At 48.4% G+C, this 23134-nt stretch overlaps 1 protein-coding gene across 2 annotated transcripts in view; it reads right to left on the bottom strand.

The window, feature by feature from the left end:
- The window catches only part of SEMA7A (semaphorin 7A (John Milton Hagen blood group)), a 75090-nt gene that overhangs the window by 43064 nt on the left and 8892 nt on the right, over nucleotides 1-23134 (bottom strand). Inside the window, exons 1-2 of one of the 2 annotated variants that reach the window (XM_037911407.2) lie at nucleotides 7307-9739; nucleotides 6987-7133 (exon numbers count right to left, since the gene is read on the bottom strand). In XM_037911407.2, the coding sequence (XP_037767335.1) occupies nucleotides 6987-7098 (112 nt within the window). In that variant the 5' untranslated portion in view covers nucleotides 7099-7133; nucleotides 7307-9739. Of the gene's footprint in view, nucleotides 1-6986; nucleotides 7134-7306; nucleotides 9740-23134 lie in introns of those variants that run through there. The other variant, XM_037911406.2, reaches the window with a different exon arrangement.

Genomic DNA, 23134 nt, shown 5'->3' on the forward strand with positions numbered 1-23134 from the left:
TTTGGCATGAGGAAGCAGCTCAGTTAGGGGAAGAGACTTTCTATTCTCCAAAAAGCCTGCAGATGACAAGGAACAGTTTGGAGAAGTTCATACCTCATGTAGAGGGACCCTCTGCTTGATTAGCAGCGGGCACCACTCATGTCTTTATGGGCTCCCTGCATACCATTCTAGGTACTTCCCTGGCTCCCCATCACTGCAACAGTGAGTTATGTCAGTACCTAACTCCCACTGAAATCAATGGGAGTTAGATACATAACTACCCTTGGGGATCTGGACCTGGCTGCTTGGTGGGCCCCATCCCTTCACTAGGGCTAGAGAAGTGAATTCCCTGGAGTCTGAATTGTGTCTTTCATTCAAATTGCTCCACCAATGACCCACCCTCACTGCTGATGCACAGGTAGTCACTGATTATCTATTTATCTATCTAGTCTTTCCTTCCCCACCCGTGCCAAGTCATAGTGCCAACACTGCTGGATATAGTATTAGCTGAAATTTAATCAAGAGATGCATCACCGAAATTAAATCATCATCATCCAAGCTGGCAAACCTTCATGACTTCCTATTCTAACACTGAGTCATTCAGTATTCCCTTTGGTTAAGGAAATGATTACTGGGGATAACGATACAGATGTCCTCTGTAAAGCGCTTTGAGATCCACAGATGAAGAGTGCTAGATGAGAGCTAAGGATTATCATCATTTTTATTCCCACAATGCATAATTAGACTGTGGAACTCAATGCTACAGGAAGTCAGTGAGACCAAGAACTTAACATTCCAAAAGGGACTGGAGTGATTTATATGGATAGCAAGAAAACCCAGAGCCATCGTAATTATGGACGACAATTTTGGAAGGAGTATTAAACTTCAGGGCTTCAATCATTCCCTATGCATTAGAGATCAAAATGAGCCCTAATGTGGGGGCAGATTATCCACATCTGCTACTATGCGACTCTTGCACCTTCCTCTGAAACGTCTGGTGCTGCCACTATCAGCAGTGGGATACTGAGCTCATGAACCATGGGTCTGATCCAGTCAGGAAATCTTTATGTGCCTACTGCTACTGGAGATTTCTCTGTCACACAGGTGAGCAGGGGCTTTTGGAGCAGGAAGATCTGTATTCTAGTCCTGCTGAGCCATGAAGTGCCAAGGCCATAATACTGAGCAGGGGCCAGTCACAGAGGTCAAGCTACTAACAGGACTGACCTTGGGCTGGTAGCATATGGAGTTGGGGCTAGTTGAATGTACCGGATGCATTTTGAAACGGACACTGATTTAGAAGTCCCGTATGCCAAGTAAAGCAGAATGAACTTTACATTGTTTATTCCAAACCTATTTATTTTCTTCACATTCCTATAACAGGAGGGGACGAAAACCACTTGCTCTGTTTGGTTAAAAAATGTTTTGCACTGAGTCCTAATTACGCCAATGTCACCCCCAGAGAAGATGACCACAGAGCAAATCTGCATCACTGGGAAAGGGGCTTTCTACTGGAAATGCTTATGCTGGTAACTTCATTCCAGGTGCCCTTTTCGCCTGGGGGAAACAGGGCTTCAGTCATGGGGAAACAAAGCTGTCTTCAGCAGTGGAAACACCATGTGGCTTCCTTGCTTTGATTCTTCCTCTGCTGTCTCACTTTCCATTCTCACTGGGGCTGATTCATGGAAAAGAAAGGTTCCCCACATTGCCCCTCCCCCACAAACTGCAAGCCTTGGGCAGGCACGGAGCAGGACCGGAACGGGGCATGCTTCTCAGCAAGGGAGCTGATCTCAGTGCTGCTCCACGCCTGCCCAAGGCTTGCGATTGGAGGGGCGGGGAGGGCAAATGCCCCCAAACTATGCCCAGGTTAAAAAGGGGGGCACATAGGGGTCATAAACAGGCGTCAGCAGGCACACCCACCCTGCGCTGATTGCTAACTTGGAGTCGGGGGGTCCTGGCTAGATGGGGGTAGGGTCCTAGCGCAGTACCAGCTGTCATGCTCCTGTACTAGCTATGGACTGCTCATGGAGCTTCCTTCTGAGCGAGATACACACCAGATGGGCTCACCCCATCCTTCATTGCCCTGCCTGGTATGGCTGAGGTGAGTTTCGTAAGGGGTATTTTACACATCGCACCACCTAGTAGTGGAACAGCATCACACGGTTTGGCCTTCCATTACACCAGTATGGAAAAGCCGAACTACTGCTGCAGTAATGTAGCATATTGGGCCAGCTCTGTTTTTCCTCTTGATCTCTTACTTTGCAGCCCTACCATGCTGTAAAGTAATATCTGATCTGCCAAGCCATGGGATATCTCAGCATGGGATAATTCAAATGTACCTTTTCCAAAGCATAGCCCAGCGGGCCAGCGTTTAGTTCTAACTGTGCAAGCAAAAAAGAACACAAGTTACCAGCCTGAAGACACTTCTTTCTGCATTGGCAAAGGGAGGAGTGCCCAAGTTCTCTGCAACTCAGAGTACTGAGGGGCTATTTTGCAAAGCTACAGAACTCCACAGCTTCCTTTTTTCTTTCCTCTGCGCTAGAGGAAGTTCAATGCACCAGAATAGACCCATGGGCCACCCTGTCTAGCTTCTGTTCCGACAATGGCTAATGCCAGATGCTTTGAGGAGCGTGTGAAATCCTTGCAATTAGAAAGGAGTCCAACCTTGACATTTGGAACAGGTTCTGGACTCGGTCCCCCTTGAGACAACAACTGAGAATGAGGAAACATACAGTTGGGTCCCCAATACCCATGTTTGCAAACAGACATGACCTAGCTACACATACACTGCTCCTATGTCAGGATCTGGTGGCTAATCTGCACTAGAGAGACAGCCAAGCCCACTAGATGGTTCCTATGCTATTTAAAGGGATACCACCCAATTCCTGCACTATAGATCCCATCTCTCTTTACAACATGTCTTATTGGGTAAGACTATCCCATGGTAGAGGGAATTGCTTCCCCACCTCAGCTGGCGAGCAGCTCATGCCCTGAAACTGTTGTGTGTTGAGGACTGTGTTGGAATTGCAAGCTATTGCTCTAAGAGTGGTGGAGGAAGTGGGGGGTAGGAGGTCTGGCCAGTCTTGCAGACTAAGGGACTCTGTCTGAAATTACATGATCAGAGTCAGTATTGGAAAAGGCCATATTAAAGAAAGGCAAGATAAAAGCTTCCAAGCCACCCAGAGCTTTGCTTCAGGTCTGGCAAAGGCGCTCCCAGCATCACAGCAAAATGCAAGGGGTCAGTGATAGATCTGCCCCCAGCCACGAGCCAGGAAACGAGGCAGGAAAGCTTTCGCTCTGATCTCGGCTCTCCCTGCCTTGCCGAGACACTATTGGACTCGGAGGCCAGCACAGAGCTGAGGAGACCCAGGATGCCGCTCCAGCCTCAACTCTGACCTCAGCAGAGAACATGTTGGGGATACCCCAGCACCATTCTAGAATGGCTTCTTGTGGATGCTTCAAAGAGAAGCTGTCACAATGACCAGACTCCCAAAGCCACTAGGACCCCCAATCAAACAGCATTACATTCGCTGCACAAGAGCTCCGATTCCTTCCTTACCCAGGGGATAAGCTCAGGGGTTTCACCAGCCTATGCTCCAGGGGTGAATGTGAGCTGAGCACATATAGCTCCTGTGCACTGCACTCCTCCCCTCCCCACTCCCTGGAGCAGGCACGTGGCAAGTGCAGAGATCCCAGGCACTTTGCATTGGATTAATAGGCCTTTGCACCTACCTCGTGGTGCCATCACAGAGCCTGGCAGCTCTGCCAGCAAGAACAGCTGGGATCATAGGGCTGTCACACAAGCCCTGGTTAGAGGGCTGGAAAAGGCTTCATCATACTAACTGGGAATTAATTTTAATGGGCTTGAGGGAGCCAAGGGGTCAGATTTGTGGGGAGGGGAGGTCCATATTAAGACTGACAGAGTCCCTTTAATAAGGTGACGAATCAACTACATGGTATTAGGGACTTGCTAAATGATCCCTCCAGAGGGTGTGTCACCAGCCCTGGTAGCCAGCAGTGTCATTTTAGAAGCCCAGATTCTCAGGTGGTGGAGTTCACAGAGAGTGACTGATTTGCAACAGCCGAAGCGTTTCCCTCATCCAAGAGCTGTCCCCATTGCCATGCCGGCCCCAGCTGGAGGAGGTTAGAGCCAACAATGATGTGATATACATCGAGAATCGCAGGACCCCAGAGCACTTCACCATAAAGCAAGGGCAGCTGCAATGGAAGTGCTGGCTTCCCGGCAATGTGCCTCCATCCCTACCCGAAGGGGCCAAGCTCTCGGAGCCAATGCAGCCAGGATCCCAGTTCTCTGCTGGTGTTATCCGTGCAGCTCCAGCCAGTTACAGCAGCAGTGAACGTGTTCCTGGCTCTCCAGCCCCTCCAGGTGAAGGAAAAAAAGAAGCGCGTGGACACTGCGGCTCCTGCAGACACATGCATGAGCCACCCGAGCTCAAGCCTTGGGTGTCGGGTGGGCTTGAGTGGCTAGCACAAGTCTACTCAGGCTGGGAACCTCACCCGCACCTGCAGCGTAGAGACACCCATAAAATCCTTGGTCATTTTTGTTGCGTCCCAGTTGTGGCTGTGGGTTTGGGAATGCTGATCTGAGCTAGGTCTGAAGTAGGCCAGGCACTTCCCGGACACAAGATGAGACAGATCCTGCCCCAAACAGCTTATCATTGAAATGTCTGGGGTGGATCAACACAAAAATAATTTCCCAGCCTCCTTTCCCACAGGCCAGACAGACAAGAGAAGTAACGGCTTTGGGTCACTATCCATCTGGGCTGGATTTGAACTCCTGACCAAAGGTGCCAGACTCCCTAGCCAGTCCTCTCTCTCTCTCTGCTATCCAATCTGCATCCCAGCATGACTTGGGTAAGAAAGATGTGGGTGACAGGGAGCCAGACTTATACAGCCAACAGCAGATTTCTTAAACTAGACATGGTCACTGGATCCCCAGCTATTCAGAGAAATCCTGGTCAGGATCCATTAAAGCAGTGGTGGGTAAACTCCAATGCTCACAAAATTGGGGTTGGGGTGCAGGAGGGGATGCAGGCTCTGGAGTGGGGCTGGGGATGAGGAGTTTGGGATGTAGGTGGGTGCTCTGGGCTGGGACAGGGGTGCAGGTTCTGGCTGGGGGTATGGGCTCGGGGGTGGGGCTGGGGATGAGACGTTTGGGGTGCAGGAGGGTGCTCCTAGCTGGGATTGAGGGGTTTGGAGAGCGGGAGGGGGAATAGGTCATGAGGAGGGGCTCAGGGGTGCAGGCTCTAAGTGGCGCCTACCTCAAGCGGCTCCCAGAAACAGTGGCATGTCCCTTCTCCAGCTCCTATGCCGGGAGAGGCCCCAGACCCTGCTAGCACTGGAGTAGGGCCATGTGGGCTGCTTCCTGGAGCTGCGTGGTGCGGCCCTGACCCAGAGCCCCAGCCGGAGCAGGGCCGAGCCACGCAGGCCAGCTTAAAACAGCCCGTGGGCCGTAGTTTGCCCACCCCCGCAATGAAGCAATAGGGACGCGCCCTGTCTAAGCCCTGCATCAGAAGCCATCCCAAAGCATATATTTGCCATCAAGTTTCCCACCACTAATTATCAAATGTGCTCCTTGGTGACAGCGTCTCCCTGCATCATGTGCCGGGAAGCCTAGCTTGGGGCACATGTACACTACAAAGGCTCCGAGAGGGTAAATAACTGCGTAACAAGCAGCAGGGGAACACGGCCAAAGAGAAACAGGTGCCATAGAAACCTGGTTGCTTCGGCTTGCTCTTTCCACTGGGACACGCTCCCCCTCATGCTTAGCCAAGAGGCTGGTGATATGACATTTTTTCCTAAGGGGAAGATTCAATGGAAATTATCCTCCCCCCCGAAACTCACTCATTTCCCAGCCAGGGATTCTATGTCCCCATCTCCTCCTTGTACCATTTGTCTGCATTATTTGCCAGACAAAGGTAACAGTGGCATCTTTCCCCTAGATCGCCTTAGTCTGAATAATATTCACAGCTTGTGGGGGGAGGGAGTCAGAGGCCTTAATATTGCCCATGCTCTCCAAACGCCCCTGAGCAGCTGCTTCTGAGCTGCACTAATCAGAAACTGCACGTGGTTGAAGAACAGAGGGTTCATAATAAGCTAGGCCATAGCTGGGTGCAAACATGCCCTCAACAAAGAGGCTCCAGGAGACTATACAGAGAAGCTGTTGGTCACAGACTGACAAGAAATTTCCAGCACAGCTGTCTGCTTGGTTCAGACAAATAGCATATAAATCAGGGACACTACAGTGCCTTCTGTTAATGCCTTCGTACATGGCGTTAATCAAGGAGTTTGCGTGGGAGGAGAGAAGCCATCAGTAAAAGCTATTCTGTTCTATACATTTATGTGTGCTCCACAAACACACTGTATACGCTTCCTCATCTGTAACCTCACCTCACTTCTAATAGCAGTGCCCCCTCGGTTTCTGCTCAAGGAGCATGCAGTACTACATGTTTAGCGTAGAGCCAAACTGGCACAGAGACAACAGGTTAAGTAACTCTAATGAATAGGAAGATAACTGTTTTACAAGACAAGCGTTCGGCATTTCAGCTTCTCAGTATCTGTGTAATTCCAGAGAGAGCTGTTACAGTGTCTCTCCAGGAACTAGGCATATCAGCAGCCTTAATTTGTGCAGTTTGGAAAGGGGATGAAATAAAAAAAATACATAAAAGTCTCCTCAAGAAAGAGAGGGCTCAGCTGTAAAAATTAAGAAACTGATCAAGGAGGAAAAAGATCTTAACACATGAGAAAAAGTTGCCAGCTAATATCTTTTCATGTACAACAGCATCAATCTTCCTTGAAGAGGCAAATACAAATCAAGACTAATCCCAAAGTGACTTTATACAGAGAGAAGATACAGATTGTTACACCAACAGGGCTATTCTCCGCATGTCTCTTGTAAATGGCTCATATTGTTTATACATTTCAAGGTTGCCAGATCTGCCTGTCAGGGAGTGCAAGGATCTGTCAGGCAGTTGCTCTCTGAGACTTACCTTTTGGAGCTGTAATAATTCTAGGATTCACCCTTGAGTGCCCAGCTGTCAGGAGAAACAGATGGCTGGTCCATAGGGCAACAAGATAGGTAGCACGTGAGTTCAGACCCATTTCCACAGCTCTCCAACGAGCTCAGCACCCTACTTCTGCAAGAAGAGTAGAGAATAACACTTAACATGCAAACCTTTGAAAGTGGGTGTGACTAGAGTGATTACTCACTAACCAATCAGAGTGCAAGCAGGAAACACTATGGGGAGACAAGGGGGGAAAACAGTTACCCCAGCTAGGTATAAGGGTTTATCAAAGGTTGGAAATTTACCAAATCAGCTACTCTGGAATAAGAGTCCACATGAGGAGTTATGGCAGGATTTCTGGTCTGGAATTATTGTAGAATAAGAATTCCAGACTAGCTATTTCACTTCATTTCCAAAGGAAGATAAGCCCTGACTCACCAGCCAAACCCTTTATGAAGGGAGGCTGGGGGGAGTATGACATCACTGCCTGAATCCAGAACACCTGCTCCTTGTAGATGAAACAGGGAGCAGCGATTGCCCCACAGATCCAAAGGCCAATCCCTGCCAGCTCCATACAGCTGTTCTTGGGGAACTTGGCACTCTGCAAGCTGGCAGTGCCAGGGAGGGGTCACTTTGTGCCTGTGGAGACAGATGGGGCAAATCCTCAGGGTTAGAGAGATACTGCAGCCCCCTGCTTACTTCTGTAGCATTGCAACCCCAAGTATTCAAGAATCATGAGTGCAGGCCCCTGAAATCATGAGATTGCTTAAAAATCGTGAGCTTCTAAATAGAATACATTGGGGGTGATTTATTTTTCTTGGCTTTCTAGCCTTTGAGGGCCACCTTTACAAGTTTTCTTCTGCCACCATAAGGGACAGAAACTTACTTAAAAAAAAAAAAGAAAGCTGAGATTCTGGTGTATTCCCCTAACTTTGGTGTTTAGGGCTTTTAACTCCAGCTATCGCCAGGCTCACAGTAAGAATCACAAAAGTTGGCAGTGGTCTGCCAGATGAGAGACAGCATAGCCTAGGGGGTAGAGCACTAGTCTAGTACTCAGAACTGGACCGTATTCCTGGCTCTGCCATTGGCTGCTGGGTGACCTTGGGCAAGTCACTTTGCCTCTCTGTGGCTCAGTTTCCCTGTCTGTAAAACAGGCCTAGACTCGAGCCAACTGGCAGTCTAGGTACTTACCTAATCCATGAAGCCAATGGAATATAGCTCTACTTAACCTTGACATTGGAAAAAAGATGACATCATGAAAATCCCTCCTGTATTTCAATTTGATACATCTTTCTTCCCCTCCAATCCTATAATGTTGTGCCATGTTATTGTTCACTTATAAACAGCTGTTATGTTCCACCCCAGAAGTGGTGGCATTTTTGTACTGGGTTCATTGATCCCTCTGCATACTGGGCCCAAATTTAATTTACCGCTCTGGCAGTGTGAGCCTTAATGCGAGTGTAAATGTAATTCATGCCCACTTTAAGGCCCTCCTTTACATTATCAAAGTGGGTGAAAGTACATGAAAGTCAGGTCCATCGTTTATAAATCAGCAGCGCAGTATATATAAATGTCACTCCCTTTCTAGGCCCAGCAGCTGTTGTTGATAATGTGAGACTAAAATTTTTTTGCACCTAAAATTTGGTCTGTACACACAAAAGATACATATAGCTTTCAAGGGTATAATGTATTATTATTTCCTTTATAGTTTATGTCCTGAAGTATCTTAGCTCTGGTTTTGTGCTGTGTATTTATACAATTAGTATATTATTTTTACAACATTGCAAAAGTCAGGACTATCTGAAAGTGATTAGCTTCGTATAAATTCTATTAATAAAAATAGGAAGATATTGGTCAGCACGGTGATTTATTGGTGCAATGGGTAAATCATGGTAAATTCAATTAACAGAGCAAAACAATCTCTAAGAAAAATGGCATTTCATTTAAACTAATATTCTAAAAGGAAGATTGAGTTAGCAGTCCAGAAGATACCATTATGGTCCCCTAGACTACCAGTTAAGGTATTTATTTACATAAAGCTACCTAATTGGTTAACTTTGCACCAATCCTCAGCATTCTGGATACATTGAACTCCAGCCACGACAATTTTTAGTCAATGATGAGCTAGGATTCTCTCTCAGTTTGTAATAAAAATAAACAATCTATCCTTTGCATTAGCTGCATCCATGCATGTGATATTCAAGTGTTTTTATCCTGGCATTAAGAACGTGGCTCTGGACCACAAAATTTAGCTCCAAACTCTCCCAAGGGGTCTTGTTTCAGGGCCTATTCAAGCCAGTTGCACTTGGTATAACAGGAAAAACCACACTTCATTAAATCCATTTTAATCTCTGAGTTTATTCTGGAGCATAGGGAAGAAACACAATCGTTTTTATAAATAGCTTGAACTTCAGCCCAGCCCTCCAACCAATCACTGTCAAAATGCTTCCTCCAGAGGGTTCCTCTTATTTCTAAATGGCTGTTTTCATACATTTCCCTGTGTGATGGTTCTTGGGTGCAGGAGGTGGGCGTTAGCTCCCTAACATTAGCAGCCTTTCAAGCACTCTCCACCAGCCCTGTCTTTGCCTTACAGGTAACAAGAGGTGCACCCCAGTCCCTGAGGCCCTCTGAATATTCCCCTCTGATAGCCAGCCCGACATGGACTACTCACAGAAATCCCAGATCCTCTGCCCCCAAAAGAGCAATGTACCCTGGTTTACCAGTTTTACCTTAAATCACTGCTCCTGTATACACACAGCACTTGTAAGAAACGAAAGATGGCTGATTTAAATAGGAAATAGAAACAAGAGAAAGTGGTGGAAACAAATGGTTACTATATAAAACAATCAAAAATCACAAATTAGGGCCTACACTTATTACTAGTTACCTTTCCCATCTAATAAAGAAGGTTTTCCCCTAGGGAGACCAGATAGCAAGTGTGAATATCAGGACAGGCTTTTTCCGTGGGGGGGGTGGGGGGGGGGGAAGAGATTTGGGTAATAGTTGTGTATATAAGACAAAGCCCCTAATATCAGGCAGGTCCTGATAATATCGGGGCATCTGGTCACCCTATTTCCCCCCCACTCCCAAGGTCAGTCCATTGCAGAGCTGGCAATCAAAGGATGGCAAAGAAAACGCAATTCACGCAGCCAAAGGAAAATAACTTGTAAACACAAAGCAGAAGGGAAACAGACCAACCCTCGCGAGAAAAATGATCTTCACATGTTTTATAATTATATTTTATATCGGGGGGTAAAATCCAAGCTTTATTGTTCAGATTTTAGGATGCATTTGAGCAGTGAGGCAGGGCGATTTGGTTGTGCTAGGGTTCCCTTTAATTTACGGCAATAAAACATACCGGGAGGGGGGGCAGATTTTCAGACACAAATGGACTCGTTCCCCTCTGTGTCTCTGAAAATCTGATTTGCACTATGATTTCTGAGAGGAGATGCTTATTCTGGGTAATAAATCCCTGATCAGTAATCTGGATCTCTGTATGCAGTAGAGGTGCCTTACCTTTGTTTTATATGCCTCACCCCTGTGAGCAGTTTAAGCTCCGGCTGTAGGAGTGGAGGGCCCTGCTGAGTGATTGTGTTCCTGAACTGCATGCATATAGTCTAAGCAGAGAGTTAGGATGTTATCCTATACTCCTCAACCAAATGGGGATTTTGCCTGAGTAACAGGAGCTTTAGACGATCGGGTCTTTAATTGATTATTTGTGACCACAGCCTGGGCTAGCGCAGCGTTCTGTCTTGCGGCTCAGAAAGCATGTGAGAGTTATTAAAGGAATGGGGTCAGAGGCCCAGATACAGCAAGCAGGGAGTTCATTCCACTCTCCTTTATGGTGTGCAAGGCAAAGTAGCAAGGCCCCTATTCAGCAAAGCTCGTAAGCATGTGCTTCCGTGGGTTAGGGTTAGAGTTAAGCATGTGCTTAAGCGCTTTGTTGAATCAGGGCCAGAAACAGCACTCGAGATGGGAGAGCGGCGGATCCCAAACCCCTTGATGTTAATAGGAGTCTTTCCCATGACTTCAGTGAGTTTTGGAACAGGCCTGAAATGAGAGGGATGTGAATAGCAGCTGAAAAAGGGCTGCACAGCATAAGGAGGGAACAATGGGATCCTGGGTTCTTTCACTCCTCCAGCAGCTCACAAGGACAGAATACAGGCGCCAGCCAGGATGTTGTCGTGTTGAGTGCGGAAGAACCCAACAAGTTCAGCCTTATGGGGTCTCGCTGCCAGTGAGCTGCCAGCCGCGGAGCTGGGAGTTGAATTCTGTTTTGGGTTTAATGCCAATACCTTCCCCGCCTGAGGAGGCATTTTAAAACACAACCTGCCATTCACAGCACTGGTCTTTGAAGACTAAAGACATGTTGGTGCTCAGATCCTACCATATAATCAGGGAAAGAAGGACAGGGTTATTTTTACAGCGCCTGGGCTAGAACAGTACAAAAGGACTTGCACTCTGCCCCAAAGAGCTAACTAAGATCCATTTATACAGGAATTGCCGTTAAAGTTTAGCTACTACCGATATTTTTTGTGACACACTTTTGTGCCTTGCTGCTGTGCTAGAGCGCCTCCTAGTGTTACCACAGGTGTCGTGCATAATTTCCCAGCACAAGGTCCTGCATTATGACTGTTTGTAAGAGCAAATATTTATACGTGGTTCCTTTCATTCAGAAATCCCAAAGCGCTTTACAAAACTGTAAAGCCAGTTTCCAGGCAAAGCCAAAGTTTGCCTGCACCTCTAGAGTTTTCTTTAAAATGTTGTTAGCCTCAGAACTGGCAGGTTAGATCTGGGGACAAGGTAGAATTTTTCTACCAAGCTTGAAGTGAGTTGGAGCAGGGGATCCTGAATTATGACACCCTGGGCTCCAGCAATTCCCGACTGGCAGAATGGCCACTGGAGCTATAGGTAGCCGGGTATAGTATTGGGCATTTTTGGACACCATGGACCAGACCAACTTTCAAAGTTAGCCCGGACCAGGGAATTTAAAGATGGTTTAAATTACCTTTACTCAGACTCCCTCCCATGCTGTGCCTAGCACAGCTCGGTCAGACCAGAGAACTTTGAATGGAATCTGGATCCTGATCTGAATGTCAGAGTTCTGCTGTTCTGAAAACACAATTAATCAATTAAATGCAGGACGCAGAGCAATGCAATCTTTCTGAAGTGTTTTCATTCCTCATCAGATGCCTGAACCATAACTAGCTGAGCCAGATGCCTGGTTTCCCACTTTATTGAGCAAGGACTGAGGTAAAATAGAAATTAGGAAGATTTCAAATTGTTCTTCATGGGTCAGCCCTTCCCTTAAAAAGCCCTGCCAGCCCTTCCCTTAAAAATTCCTGCAGCTTTGCAAGTCAATTTCATGCAAGTATCAGACACCTCAGTGATGGATTCTATGCAGTTTTGCCCGAATTGCAACATTCAGATGCAAAATCAGACCTAGATCGGAACCTCCCTGATGTACATTAAAGAATCACAAAGCACGGAGTTTCCTAAATAAAAATTTGTATTTAATCACAGAAGGATGATTCCAAGGAACTAGCAATCATCAATCAAACAGCCACCTTACCATTAACAGTCTCCATCTGGCCTTTTTCCAGACTAAAAAAAGAAAAACTTGTGCAAGCTAGAACATTAGTTGCAATGGTGATTCATCATTTGTCCCCAGAAAATCTATCCAATAGAAACAGAGCAGGCCATGCACCTGATGTTTTAATTGACCTTTGTGCAAGAGATAGAGCAAATTAATCCTTTAGTTGCTGAATTGACCACAAAAAGCAGAGATCTAACAGACCACTTGCTGTATCTTGCTACTCCAGAATCTGTATCTGAAGTGATGAAGTCCTCAAAGCTGTCCTTTTTCAGCCAATGCTGCTAATCTAAGGCTAGGGATGAAGCTTCAAGGGAAACTAACTGTGTGTGATTGAAATATTGGACAAATCTTCACCATCACAGCAGAAACAACACTGCAGTTCCGTGCAATGTAGCCTTATTCATGAATTCCCACAAAACACACAAGGGGAGCATCACCCAGCCACCCTGTCCCTCCCTCAAGCCTCCCAAGTGAGGTGAGTCTCAAATGATGTCCTACCTTTGGGCCATGGCTGCCTGAGAGGAATGCCAGGGAGGAATTTTCCCCATGGTACTTGGAGGGAGGTGGGTAGATGTTGCCTTCTTCTGACGCACCGAGCAGAGGACATCTGTGAGGAGGAGGCTGGCATGTCCCAAAAGATCGATGTCTTTTGTTGGCAGGTGGCAGACACTGGTGGCTCTTGGTCCTTCTCATGTGCTAGCTGGATTGTACTGAAGCGGAGGGTGTGCAAGCATGAGCATGTATTTCACTGGTCTCTACTACATAGAGTCAGCACCGCTCAACTGTGTGTCAAAGCTCAGTACCGCTAACGGAGATGCTCCTTTAGATAAACAGATTTTAGGAGCCTGTGCTTTGGAAGCAGGAGGATCTGAATTCTATCCGTGCTGACACAGACATCCAAAGAGGCCGTGACATGAGCATAAGTGACAACCATGAAGTCCTGGAGAACCATGGGTTTGTACAGTGAAATCCTATTACAAGAGACTGGGATATACACCAGGAAGTCCTAGGGTTTTGTCCTCTTGATATTTCTGCTTGGCCGTGTGATCCCTTTGGGAAGGAGCAGCGTGTGGTAGCAGAGGAGAAAGGACCTCTCCCAGCAGAAAGGCTGCCACAGTTATCAGACAGGTTTCAGAGTAACAGCCGTGTTAGTCTGTATTCGTAAAAAGAAAAGGAGTACTTGTGGCACCTTAGAGACTAACCAGTTTATTTGAGCATGAGCTTTCGTGAGCTACAGCTCACTTCATCGGATGCATAGCCTATCTTTCCTTCCACCTGGGCTTTGTTATGTACATGAAGGGGCAGGGATATGAAATAAAGTGAAAGAAGAATGGAAGAGAATTAAACTCTTATCACAGCTGAGGAAGGATATTGTTTGTTCCGGGGCTGGCAGAAAGACATTTGAATTCTTAGGAGGCTAAAGCAATCAGAAGGAAATGGAGCTTCGTAGCCTTTACCCCTTGCCATGGCAAAGGGGAGACAAATTAATGGTCAGTAAAAATGGAAGGTACTATGACTCCCTGAAAACAGGAGATCCTGCTTGGTGCCCCGTGAGAATGCATCCCTGGAATGAGTTCATCAACCACTGCTCTGGCCCTGTCACTACAGTAGCTGAGCACCTCACAAGCTAAATCCCAGATCTTTAAAGGTTCTTAGGTGCCTAACTCTGATTTCAAGGGGAGTTAGGTGCCTAAATACCTTTGAGATCAGAGCCTAAGGGTACATCCATACAGCAGCTGGAGGTGTAATTTCCAGATCAGGCAGATGTATAAGCATGAATCTTGATTAAGGCAGCGCACAAAAAATAGCAGCATAGCCATGGCACAGGCTAGTCACTCAAGTACACACCTAGGATCTTAGGCAGGATTGTACGAGGGAAAGTTGCAGGTCTGGGTCACTCTTTTTAAGTGCACTAGCTTGATCAGAGCCAGTGTGGCTATGCCTACCGAACCTGGAAATTGCACCTCCCAGCTCTAGTGTAGATACATCCTAAGTGACTTGTCCACAGTCAGACTGGGGTGCAGGAGGGATTTGACCCCATGTCTCCCAAATTGCAGGCACATACCCAAAGCATCAGACAATGCTCCCCTTTTCAACCAGATACTCTAGTTCTCAGCAGAGCCAGACTGCTGGCAAAAGTAACAGACGCCAGCATCTCAGAAAGCCCTGTGGGATGCTCGAGTATTATAGCTGTTTATTATTTGCATTCCGCTAGCACCTAGGGCCCCAAGGAGGGATCAGGACCCCACCAAGCTAAGTGCTGTCTACACATATCATGAAACAATGGCCGCAAAGTGCTTAAGCCCAGATCCTGAAAGTTATTTAGGTTACAGTCTTCCACTGAAGTGAAATACATTGAGCAGCTGGGCCTTACAGTCTAACTAATGTTTCCTTTTTCCAGTGTTTCTGATCATGTGGGGGGTGGGGGGGAGGCGGCGCGGGTGTAGCCGTTTTGGACTCACCCCTGCGGCACCTCCCACTGGTCATCCAGGGAATTAGCGTTCCAACCTCCAGAGCGCCCTCTGCAGGCCGGTGTCCCGCTTGCCCCCGAGTCCCTCCTGGACCCCGGTGCCCCCTTCCACGCCAGGGTGTTGCCACCTGCAGTACCGCACAAAGATCTGGGTCTCCCCTCCCCAGGGAACCCCCAACCCTCTACCCCACCTCGCCTCAGTCTATGGCCACTGCCAGTCATCACCTAGCCCCCATTCCCTGGGGCCAACTGCTCTGTAAGCACCACTCATCATAGGCAAGGGGGGTTTGGACCTGCTGCCTCTGCCTACCCCTTGGGCTGCCCTCTGCAACTCCAGTACCTATTTGGCCTTCCACTAGGCTGCAGCCTGGGGAGTTTCCAGGCCAGAGCTCCCCAGCTCCTCTGGCCTTCCCCCAGCCCTGCTCCACCTCAGGTACCTTGGTATCCTCCCAGCAGCCAGATCCCTCCCTCTCCACAGGCTAGAGAGAGTCTCTCTGCACCTGGCTTCCCTAGCTTTTATAGGCTTTCCTATAAAAGGGTCTTTTTGGGACATGGCCACAGCTGAGGCTGCCTCCCAATCAGCCCAGCTTTTCCCCTGCCCCAGCCCTCTCCCAGGGCTGTTTTAAGCCCTTCCAGGAGGAGCAGAGCGGGTGACCACCCCGCTACAGGGGGGTACATCGGGGATATATAAAAGATAACTCTTGTTTCTGATGACGTGTGTGTGCATGAGCATAGCTGGGATATATAAATGATCACCCATGTTTCTGATGATGTGTGGTATGCATGTGTACCTGGAATATATAAGGGGTTTATCACCAATGGTTTTGATTACATGTGTGTGCGTGCGTGCATATCTGGGATAAATAATGGTTGATCATGAATGTTTCTAATTACGTGTGTGTGTGTGTGTGTGTGTGTCTTCTTCTTCAACACTTAGCCGAACAGTAGGCCATAACGATCATGAGTCATTCGGTCCATTCCTGTGCAGCCGCAAGGGCTTGATGGGCCAAGACTCCAATGTCGGAACAGACTTGATCCAGCCACATAACGGGATCTGCTTCTGGGCCTCCTCCACCCCTTGATTGGTGGAATTTTATCCCGGATGTTACAAGCCACTCGGAGAATGGCATTTGCTGGAATGCCTTGCAGCATTCTGGCGACATGTTTGAAAAGCGTAAGACGCCATCTGTGGACAATGGCCCCAGTACTGTGTAGACCGGAGCGACTGTAAACGCCTGTGTTACGAATGAAGTCATTCCACTTTATGCCCAATAAACAATGTCGGCTTTTTGTGTGGAAAGCCTCCGGCTTTGCCCGGCCTGAGCGGCAGTGTCCATGTTTTACAGCCGTACAGCAGTACGGGGAGGATATAGCTCAAATAGATCCTGAACACGGTTGTTGTACTGAGATGATGCTAGTTCCATATTTATTCTAAACAACCCATGGCAGACACTGTGATGCCAATCCAGTGAAGAACCTCCGGGTGAGAGTTTGAGGAACTGGTGAGTATAGGACCCAAATAGCAAAAGCTGGAAACTTCTTTGACAGTTTCCTTATTCAAAGATTGAAGTCACTGGTGGACCTGATCCTAGGTTTTGCAGCTTTGTCTGTTACCATGACTGACCTTGGCCGACTCCTCCTCCATTTGCTGGAGTGCTTCGCAAAACCTGTCTGGGCTCTGTACTAGGGGAACAATGTCATCAGCATAGACTAGGTCTGAGAGCGAGAGATCACTGATCTGAATGCCTATTGACCTGACAGAATGCTGCATTACGAAATCCACTGCCTGACAAAAGAGCACAGGGGCCAAGACACAGGCCTGCCTGATCCTAGATACTGATTTTAAAGGTGTCAACCTCCCATTCCCAAGATGTCCATGGGCAGTGGTTCTGTGTAGCTCGCTAATCAAGTCCAGAAGAGTGATTGGGACATGTATGCCCTTTAAAGCCTTCCATAAAGTGACTCAGTCAACTGAATCAAATGCAGCCTTAAGATCAACTTACACCATGTGCCAGGGCTTCTTGAACTTGCAGTGTATCTCCAACAACAAGCAGAGGACCAAAATGGCATCTAACGTGGTTGTGTTCCTCATAAAATCTGACTGATGGGGGTGACATTTCCGATGCAGCAGGGGCTCCAAACACACCAGCAGAACATGCACAAACACGTTCCCTGCCACGGACAACAAGGTGATTGGCCTGTAGCTCTTACATTCACTGCGCGTTCCCTTGCCCTTATAAAGTGAGATCACAACACCGTCCTTCCAGGCAGCTGGCAAGGTTCCAGTTCTCCACATCAGGTGAAAGTTGGCCAGACGTGTATCTGGGATATATAAATGGCTGGTCACCCATGCAGCATGTCTTCTTTATAACTGTGCTGTGAAATATGAGGTGCGAAAGGCCTGTTCTCATGGAGGCTCCAAAGTCTGAGACCTTATCTGCGAATTTTGCCAAACCACTGGAAAATAAGCCAGGGTTTCAGTGAGCAATGAGATCCTGAGCCATGACCTGGCTCCCCTGTGGCAAATGATGTGCAGGCTCCTAGTGGAACAAGTCACTTCCATGTCTCCCCCACAGAGGAAATAACAGCCTCTGTGGTCCCAGGGATTTATGTCACGGGTCAGGGTCACAGAGTGTATACCCAAGAACAGCCCAGCTCAGCAATCCCTCCCCACAGCAAATGCTCACCTTATGGGAGGTCAGCTAGTGTGTGTTGAGACAGGAAGGAAGGAAGGAAGGCCATTCCTGTAAGCGACACAGATACTGACACAAGGGGAACGTTCAGCACCAAGGGGCCTGGGATGGGGCTTAGGGGGGAGGGATAGCTCAGTGGTTTGAGCATTGGCCTGCTAAACCCACCATTGTGAGTTCAACCCCTGAGAGGGCCATTTAGGGATCTGGGGCAAAAATTGGGGATTGGTCCTGCTTTGTTAGACGAGATGACCTCCTGAGATTCCTTCCAACCCTGATATTCTATGATTCTATGAACACCTGCAAGGTAAGGGATAAACCCCAATTAGTCACATGCCGCACCTGGGGGGTGGCTGATTAACTAATTGCCTCCTGGCCTTGTAAGTAGACTGAGGGAACTCAGGGATGGAGAGAAGACCCTAGAGAGAGAAAGTAGAGAGTTCCTGGCCTCGCTTGGGCCTGGGGAAGGCAGACTAAGGAAGGCCACAGGGTCAGGACTGGTCCCCATGGTGGGCCCTGGAAAAAAGGGGGAAAGATCTAGGGAGAGATTGAAAAGAAAGTGGGAATCTCCCACAGAGGGAGACTCCCAGTGAACAGAGCAGGCTCCTGTGGGAGAGAGCCCAGAGGTAGGGTTTGTAAGCAGAGAAGACTTCAGTCGCCCAAGGGGGCAGAAGAATTATGCAGTTTTCTTTGCACTTGTTCATGATACCCAGGAAGGGGTCTGACATTAGGTGACTTGGCTGGAGGGCTGAGCCACAGAAGACCTGAGGCCAGAGGCAGTTGGCCTGCAGGAGGCGCTAGAGCAGAACATAGCAGCAACATAGCCAGCACTGACAAAAGGAGGTGAGCGAGCATGGTCAAAAGGCCACCTTAGTTATTCCAGCCTCCATCCAGCCTCCTTGTCTAGCCAGCTAGGGACAGATTCTGCTGTCATTTACACTAGCATCAAGGATTCTACTGAAATCAATATGAGTTACTGTGGATTTACACCAGCGTAATTGAGATCAGAAGCTGGCCCTAGCTGTTTGGACAAATAGGGCTGTATTTAAACTGGGACTTTAATCCAGATTTACAACAGTGGAGGGGAGACCAGAATCTGGCTGTTAATTCTCAATTTTTATATTACCAGATGGGCCTGGATACACCAATGGCATTTAGGCCCATTGATTCACACAGAAGTTAGGTGCCTTAATACCTTTGACGATCTGAGTCATGCAGCTTATATTAGGATCAGTCTTGAGATACGGATGGTCTGTGCTTGGTGCAGGACCTGACTTCTGTGTGGGGGCAAGCAGTGCAAGTGGTTGTTGGCCACCTTTCCCTCACTGCTTGTAATTCTGGGACCAGTTCAGCGCCTAGCACAACTTAGAGCAGCCTCCGTATACATAACAGATGAGTGCTAATGTTGAGGAATCACTTTGCCCACCACTGAAATGCAGGCACCTCTGGAGTGAGATATGGCAGCTGACTAGTAGCACAAAAGTTTAGGCCAGGCCATGAACAGTACTGTAGACAACTGAAACAGCAGGAATTTTAGGTAGGCAAAATCTAATCACACACACTGGTGTTTAGCCAAGATGGCAGAACTAACATGTTCTGCAGGGTTATTAACATAAATTCCTCCCTGAAATAAACAAAACTCACAAACAACCAAGGCAGGGAGAAAAAGATTGTGTAAGCAATCTGGTTAAAGCAACCTGGGTTTTGTTCCTTTTCTTAGGTCAGGAGCGAGCTGGTTTTTCTAGTCAAACTGTTTTATATTTTGTCTAGGATCTTCTTAGAAATATTCCTTTTGTCTGTGGATCAAGAAGTTAATAAAGGAGGTTTGTGGATAATTGCGGATGCTGCTTCTCTTTTCAGGTCTTTCTCTTCCTCTCATGCACTGTCATGTCAATGATTGTTTATGGTCTCTTTGACTCCATGGGCGGAGGGTGATTTTCTGAATGTCTTAGTATTATTCATGTAGCTGGTATTGATCCTTCAGACACAGCCTGCCATCCAGATGAATGATCAAAAGTACTCTAGCTCAGACTGATTGATGGACAGATGACACCAGAAAATCAGACCAAGGATAGACAGATGGATGACAACAGAGAGATGATGTATTGCAGATGGATGGATTAATGACAGACAGATAAAGGTTTGATAGACAGGTGATGACAGGTACGATAGACAACAGGAGACAGACGGATGAATGAGGAGTGGCAAACGAAGACACGCACATGCTAGACCAGCATTTCTCAAATGAGGCCTCCGTGGCCACATGAGGCCACCAAGGGCTTTTCTTGCAGCCACAGGCTCCTGGGCTGTGATGGGGTGGGGTGGGCAAAATAGCGCCCCGTCCCTCTCACTGTTGCTCCTGGATGCACTGCCTTGGTGTTGGTTGCTGGGGCCAGCAGCAGGGATTGGGACCTGCCCCACTCTGGAGTCACCTGGGACACAACGCTGTATGTAAGCGGGGGAGTGATCCCACGATTGTGGGGAACTTTCCTGGCTTATACACTACCCTGGTGAAATGGGCTAGCGAAAGGATCTGAGTCCTCGCTCCCACTCCCTTTACCCAGAGGCCTGCCTGGCCTCGAGGGCTCCCCTTCCACGCTTCTGTGTGACAGAGGCCTTGTAACCCCAACAAGGCTAGGCCCAGGATTCCTGGGGGGCTCAACCCCCAGCCTTGTCGTGGTCACTTAGGACAGGGGCTAGGGTGTCCCCACTCCGGGGTACTCTCTCTGCACTGGATGCTTCCCTGACCCACAGATCATTACATACAGTTCAAAGCAAATACAATTTATTAAACAGCAATCAATTAAAAAAATAAGGAAAGAATGGGAAAGGTTAAAGGAAAAACCGTCACCCCGCTCTGTGGCACGGGGACATCACAACTAGCCCTGGCTGGAATGTCAGGGCAGTTCACAGCCTGTTCCTCACAAGACCCAGCCTCCTTCTCAGGCCCTGGCTGTGCTGCAGGGATGCTGCGAGTCGGACACTTGCTCTGCTGGTGGCCACACGCTCTCAGGCTCTAGGTGACAGGACCCTTCTTCACAGCATCGCCCCTGCCCTGTCGGGGTTACAATCCCCCTTCAAGTCTGGCCAGCAGGGCCTCTTGGCTGGAGGCATCTCCCTGCACTGGGCCCGCTGTCCAGGGTCCCCCTCACACTCTCCAGCTGCTCACCACACCCAGCTCCGGACTGCTCCAGCTCCAGCCCCAGCTCCAGCTCTACTCTGCCTCAGCACTGCTGCTGCTCTGCCTCCAGCTCCCTGGGCTGCTTCTCTGGCCCCTCTGGCGCTGGTTGCTGCAGCTCTCCTCCCAGCACAGGTCTCTGCTTCCTGGGCTGCTGTTCTGGCCCCTCTGGATCTGGCACGGCTCTGCCCCCCAGCTCAGCTCGGGCCCCTGCTTTCTCCTTCGCTCGGCCCCACTCTGTCTGACCCAGGCAATTCCAGCTCACACCGAGGACGGGACCCCTCCATGGCCTGCTGACTCCCTGATTAGCCTGCCCACCCTGTCAGTCAGACTGACCTGGAGCATTGACCTCTCCCCATTGTTCCTGGGGACTGTCAGTCTCAGGGTCCTGATTTCCCATCGACCCTTCCCCTTTCTTTTCGTACTGGGAGCTAGCCAACCAAAAAACCGAACTGAGTTTTAGTAAGGGGACAACAGTGAGTGGTGGGGCTTAGGCTTTGGGCTTCAGCTCAGGGGTGGCAGGGCAGCAGGCTCTGGACATGGGCCTTTGGGCTCCACCCCCAGGCTCTGGCTGCACGATGGCAGGCCCCAGGCTCTGGCCACACGGCTTCAGGCTCCGTCCCTGGGCCCCATCCTCCAGCCGCAAGGCTACAGGCTCTGGCAACAAGGCTTCAGGCTCCAGCCCCCTCTACCTCCTCCAGCCCCTAACCCCCATCTCCCCTGGCCCTCACTGCCTCCCCCCGACCTTCCATCCAGGGCTTAATTTATCCCCAGGCTTGCTAGTACTGAGTAAGTCTGCTGTGAAAAGGGATACTTGTATATTTGTTAATATCACTTTTCACAACAGATTTACTAGCTGGCAATAAATAAATTACAATGATTTGGACGTGTATATGTGCATATTTATTTGGTTTTCCTAAAGCTAATTAAGTATTTTAGGAAAAAGTGTGAGAGCAGCCACCAGCAAGAGTTGGTGGCCGCATTCTGAGGCCACCAAAAATTTTGTCCTGAGAACCCCTGTGATAGACTCCGAGGCATTAATACAGCTATTGAAGCTCCTAGATCATTAAAAGACATGTAGCCAGAACATTGCACAAAAAGACAATATCCTGGAGTAAATCTCAAGGAAGCCACAATCACAAACACACACCTCCCTCCTTGATTCAGACCCTAATTAGACACCACACAATTAAAATGGAAGCAAACAAATAAACAGCTTGGGCGTAGTCTGCCATCATGCTGGGCAATCTTCCTCTGACTAATGCCAAGGGCATGCCAGAGGTGGAAACGGCCTTGTCTGCTGAAGGAGGAATTGCAGCCTAGCAACTAGAGCACGGGACTGTGAAGACGTCCGCTCTGTCTCCTACTCTGACCCCTGCCATGGGCCCAAGGGACCTTTACCTCCCTCTGCCTCCGTTTCCCAAACTATACATAAGAACGGCCATACTGGGTCAGACCAACGGTTCATCTAGTCCAGGATCCTGTCTTCCAACAGTGGCCAATGCCAGATGCTTCAAAGGGATAAGCAGCAGACAACAGAACTTGCTTCTCTCTCTAGGCTCTTATATGGCCCTTACTATTGTAACATCTGAGCACCCCGTAATTGTTAGTGGATTTTATCCTCCCAACACCCCCATAAGATAGAGAAGCACAATTCACGGATGGGGAGGCCCACAGAGATTAAAGGGTCTGAACTAGGAACTGAACCCAGGACTCCTGAGTCCTAATCTAAACATTCTAGCCACTAGACCATCCTTCTATCCACCTAACAGGGGCTGGGTGAAGCTTAATATTTATAAAGTGCTCGGCACTGCTCAGCTGGGCAAGTAAAGTATCATTCGTTATGCTGTGGGACAATGAACTGGATCATGCCCAGACAGCACAGTGGTAGGCACTGCATAAGACCCTAGAATTTCAGTGGCAGTGATGGGAAACAGGGCAGGTGACCCACTGATGGAACCTTACAGTGCCCTTGCTGAGATGATTGTTAGCCAGGTTTAATAGAATAATCGATGTTTAATTCTGGCCATTAGATCGTTTTGTCTGCATGCCTGTATAACACAGGCCAGAGAACTTCCCCCAGCTACGCCTGCAGTGACCCCTCTGCCCCCATCATTTGTGTTTGATGAAAGCATCTCTTCCAGAAAGGCTTCCAGTCTTGATCCAAAGACCTCAAGAGATGGAGAATCGATCATTCTT

Source organism: Chelonia mydas, chromosome 10 (genome assembly GCF_015237465.2).
Source record: "Chelonia mydas isolate rCheMyd1 chromosome 10, rCheMyd1.pri.v2, whole genome shotgun sequence".
NCBI lineage: Eukaryota > Metazoa > Chordata > Testudines > Cheloniidae > Chelonia > Chelonia mydas.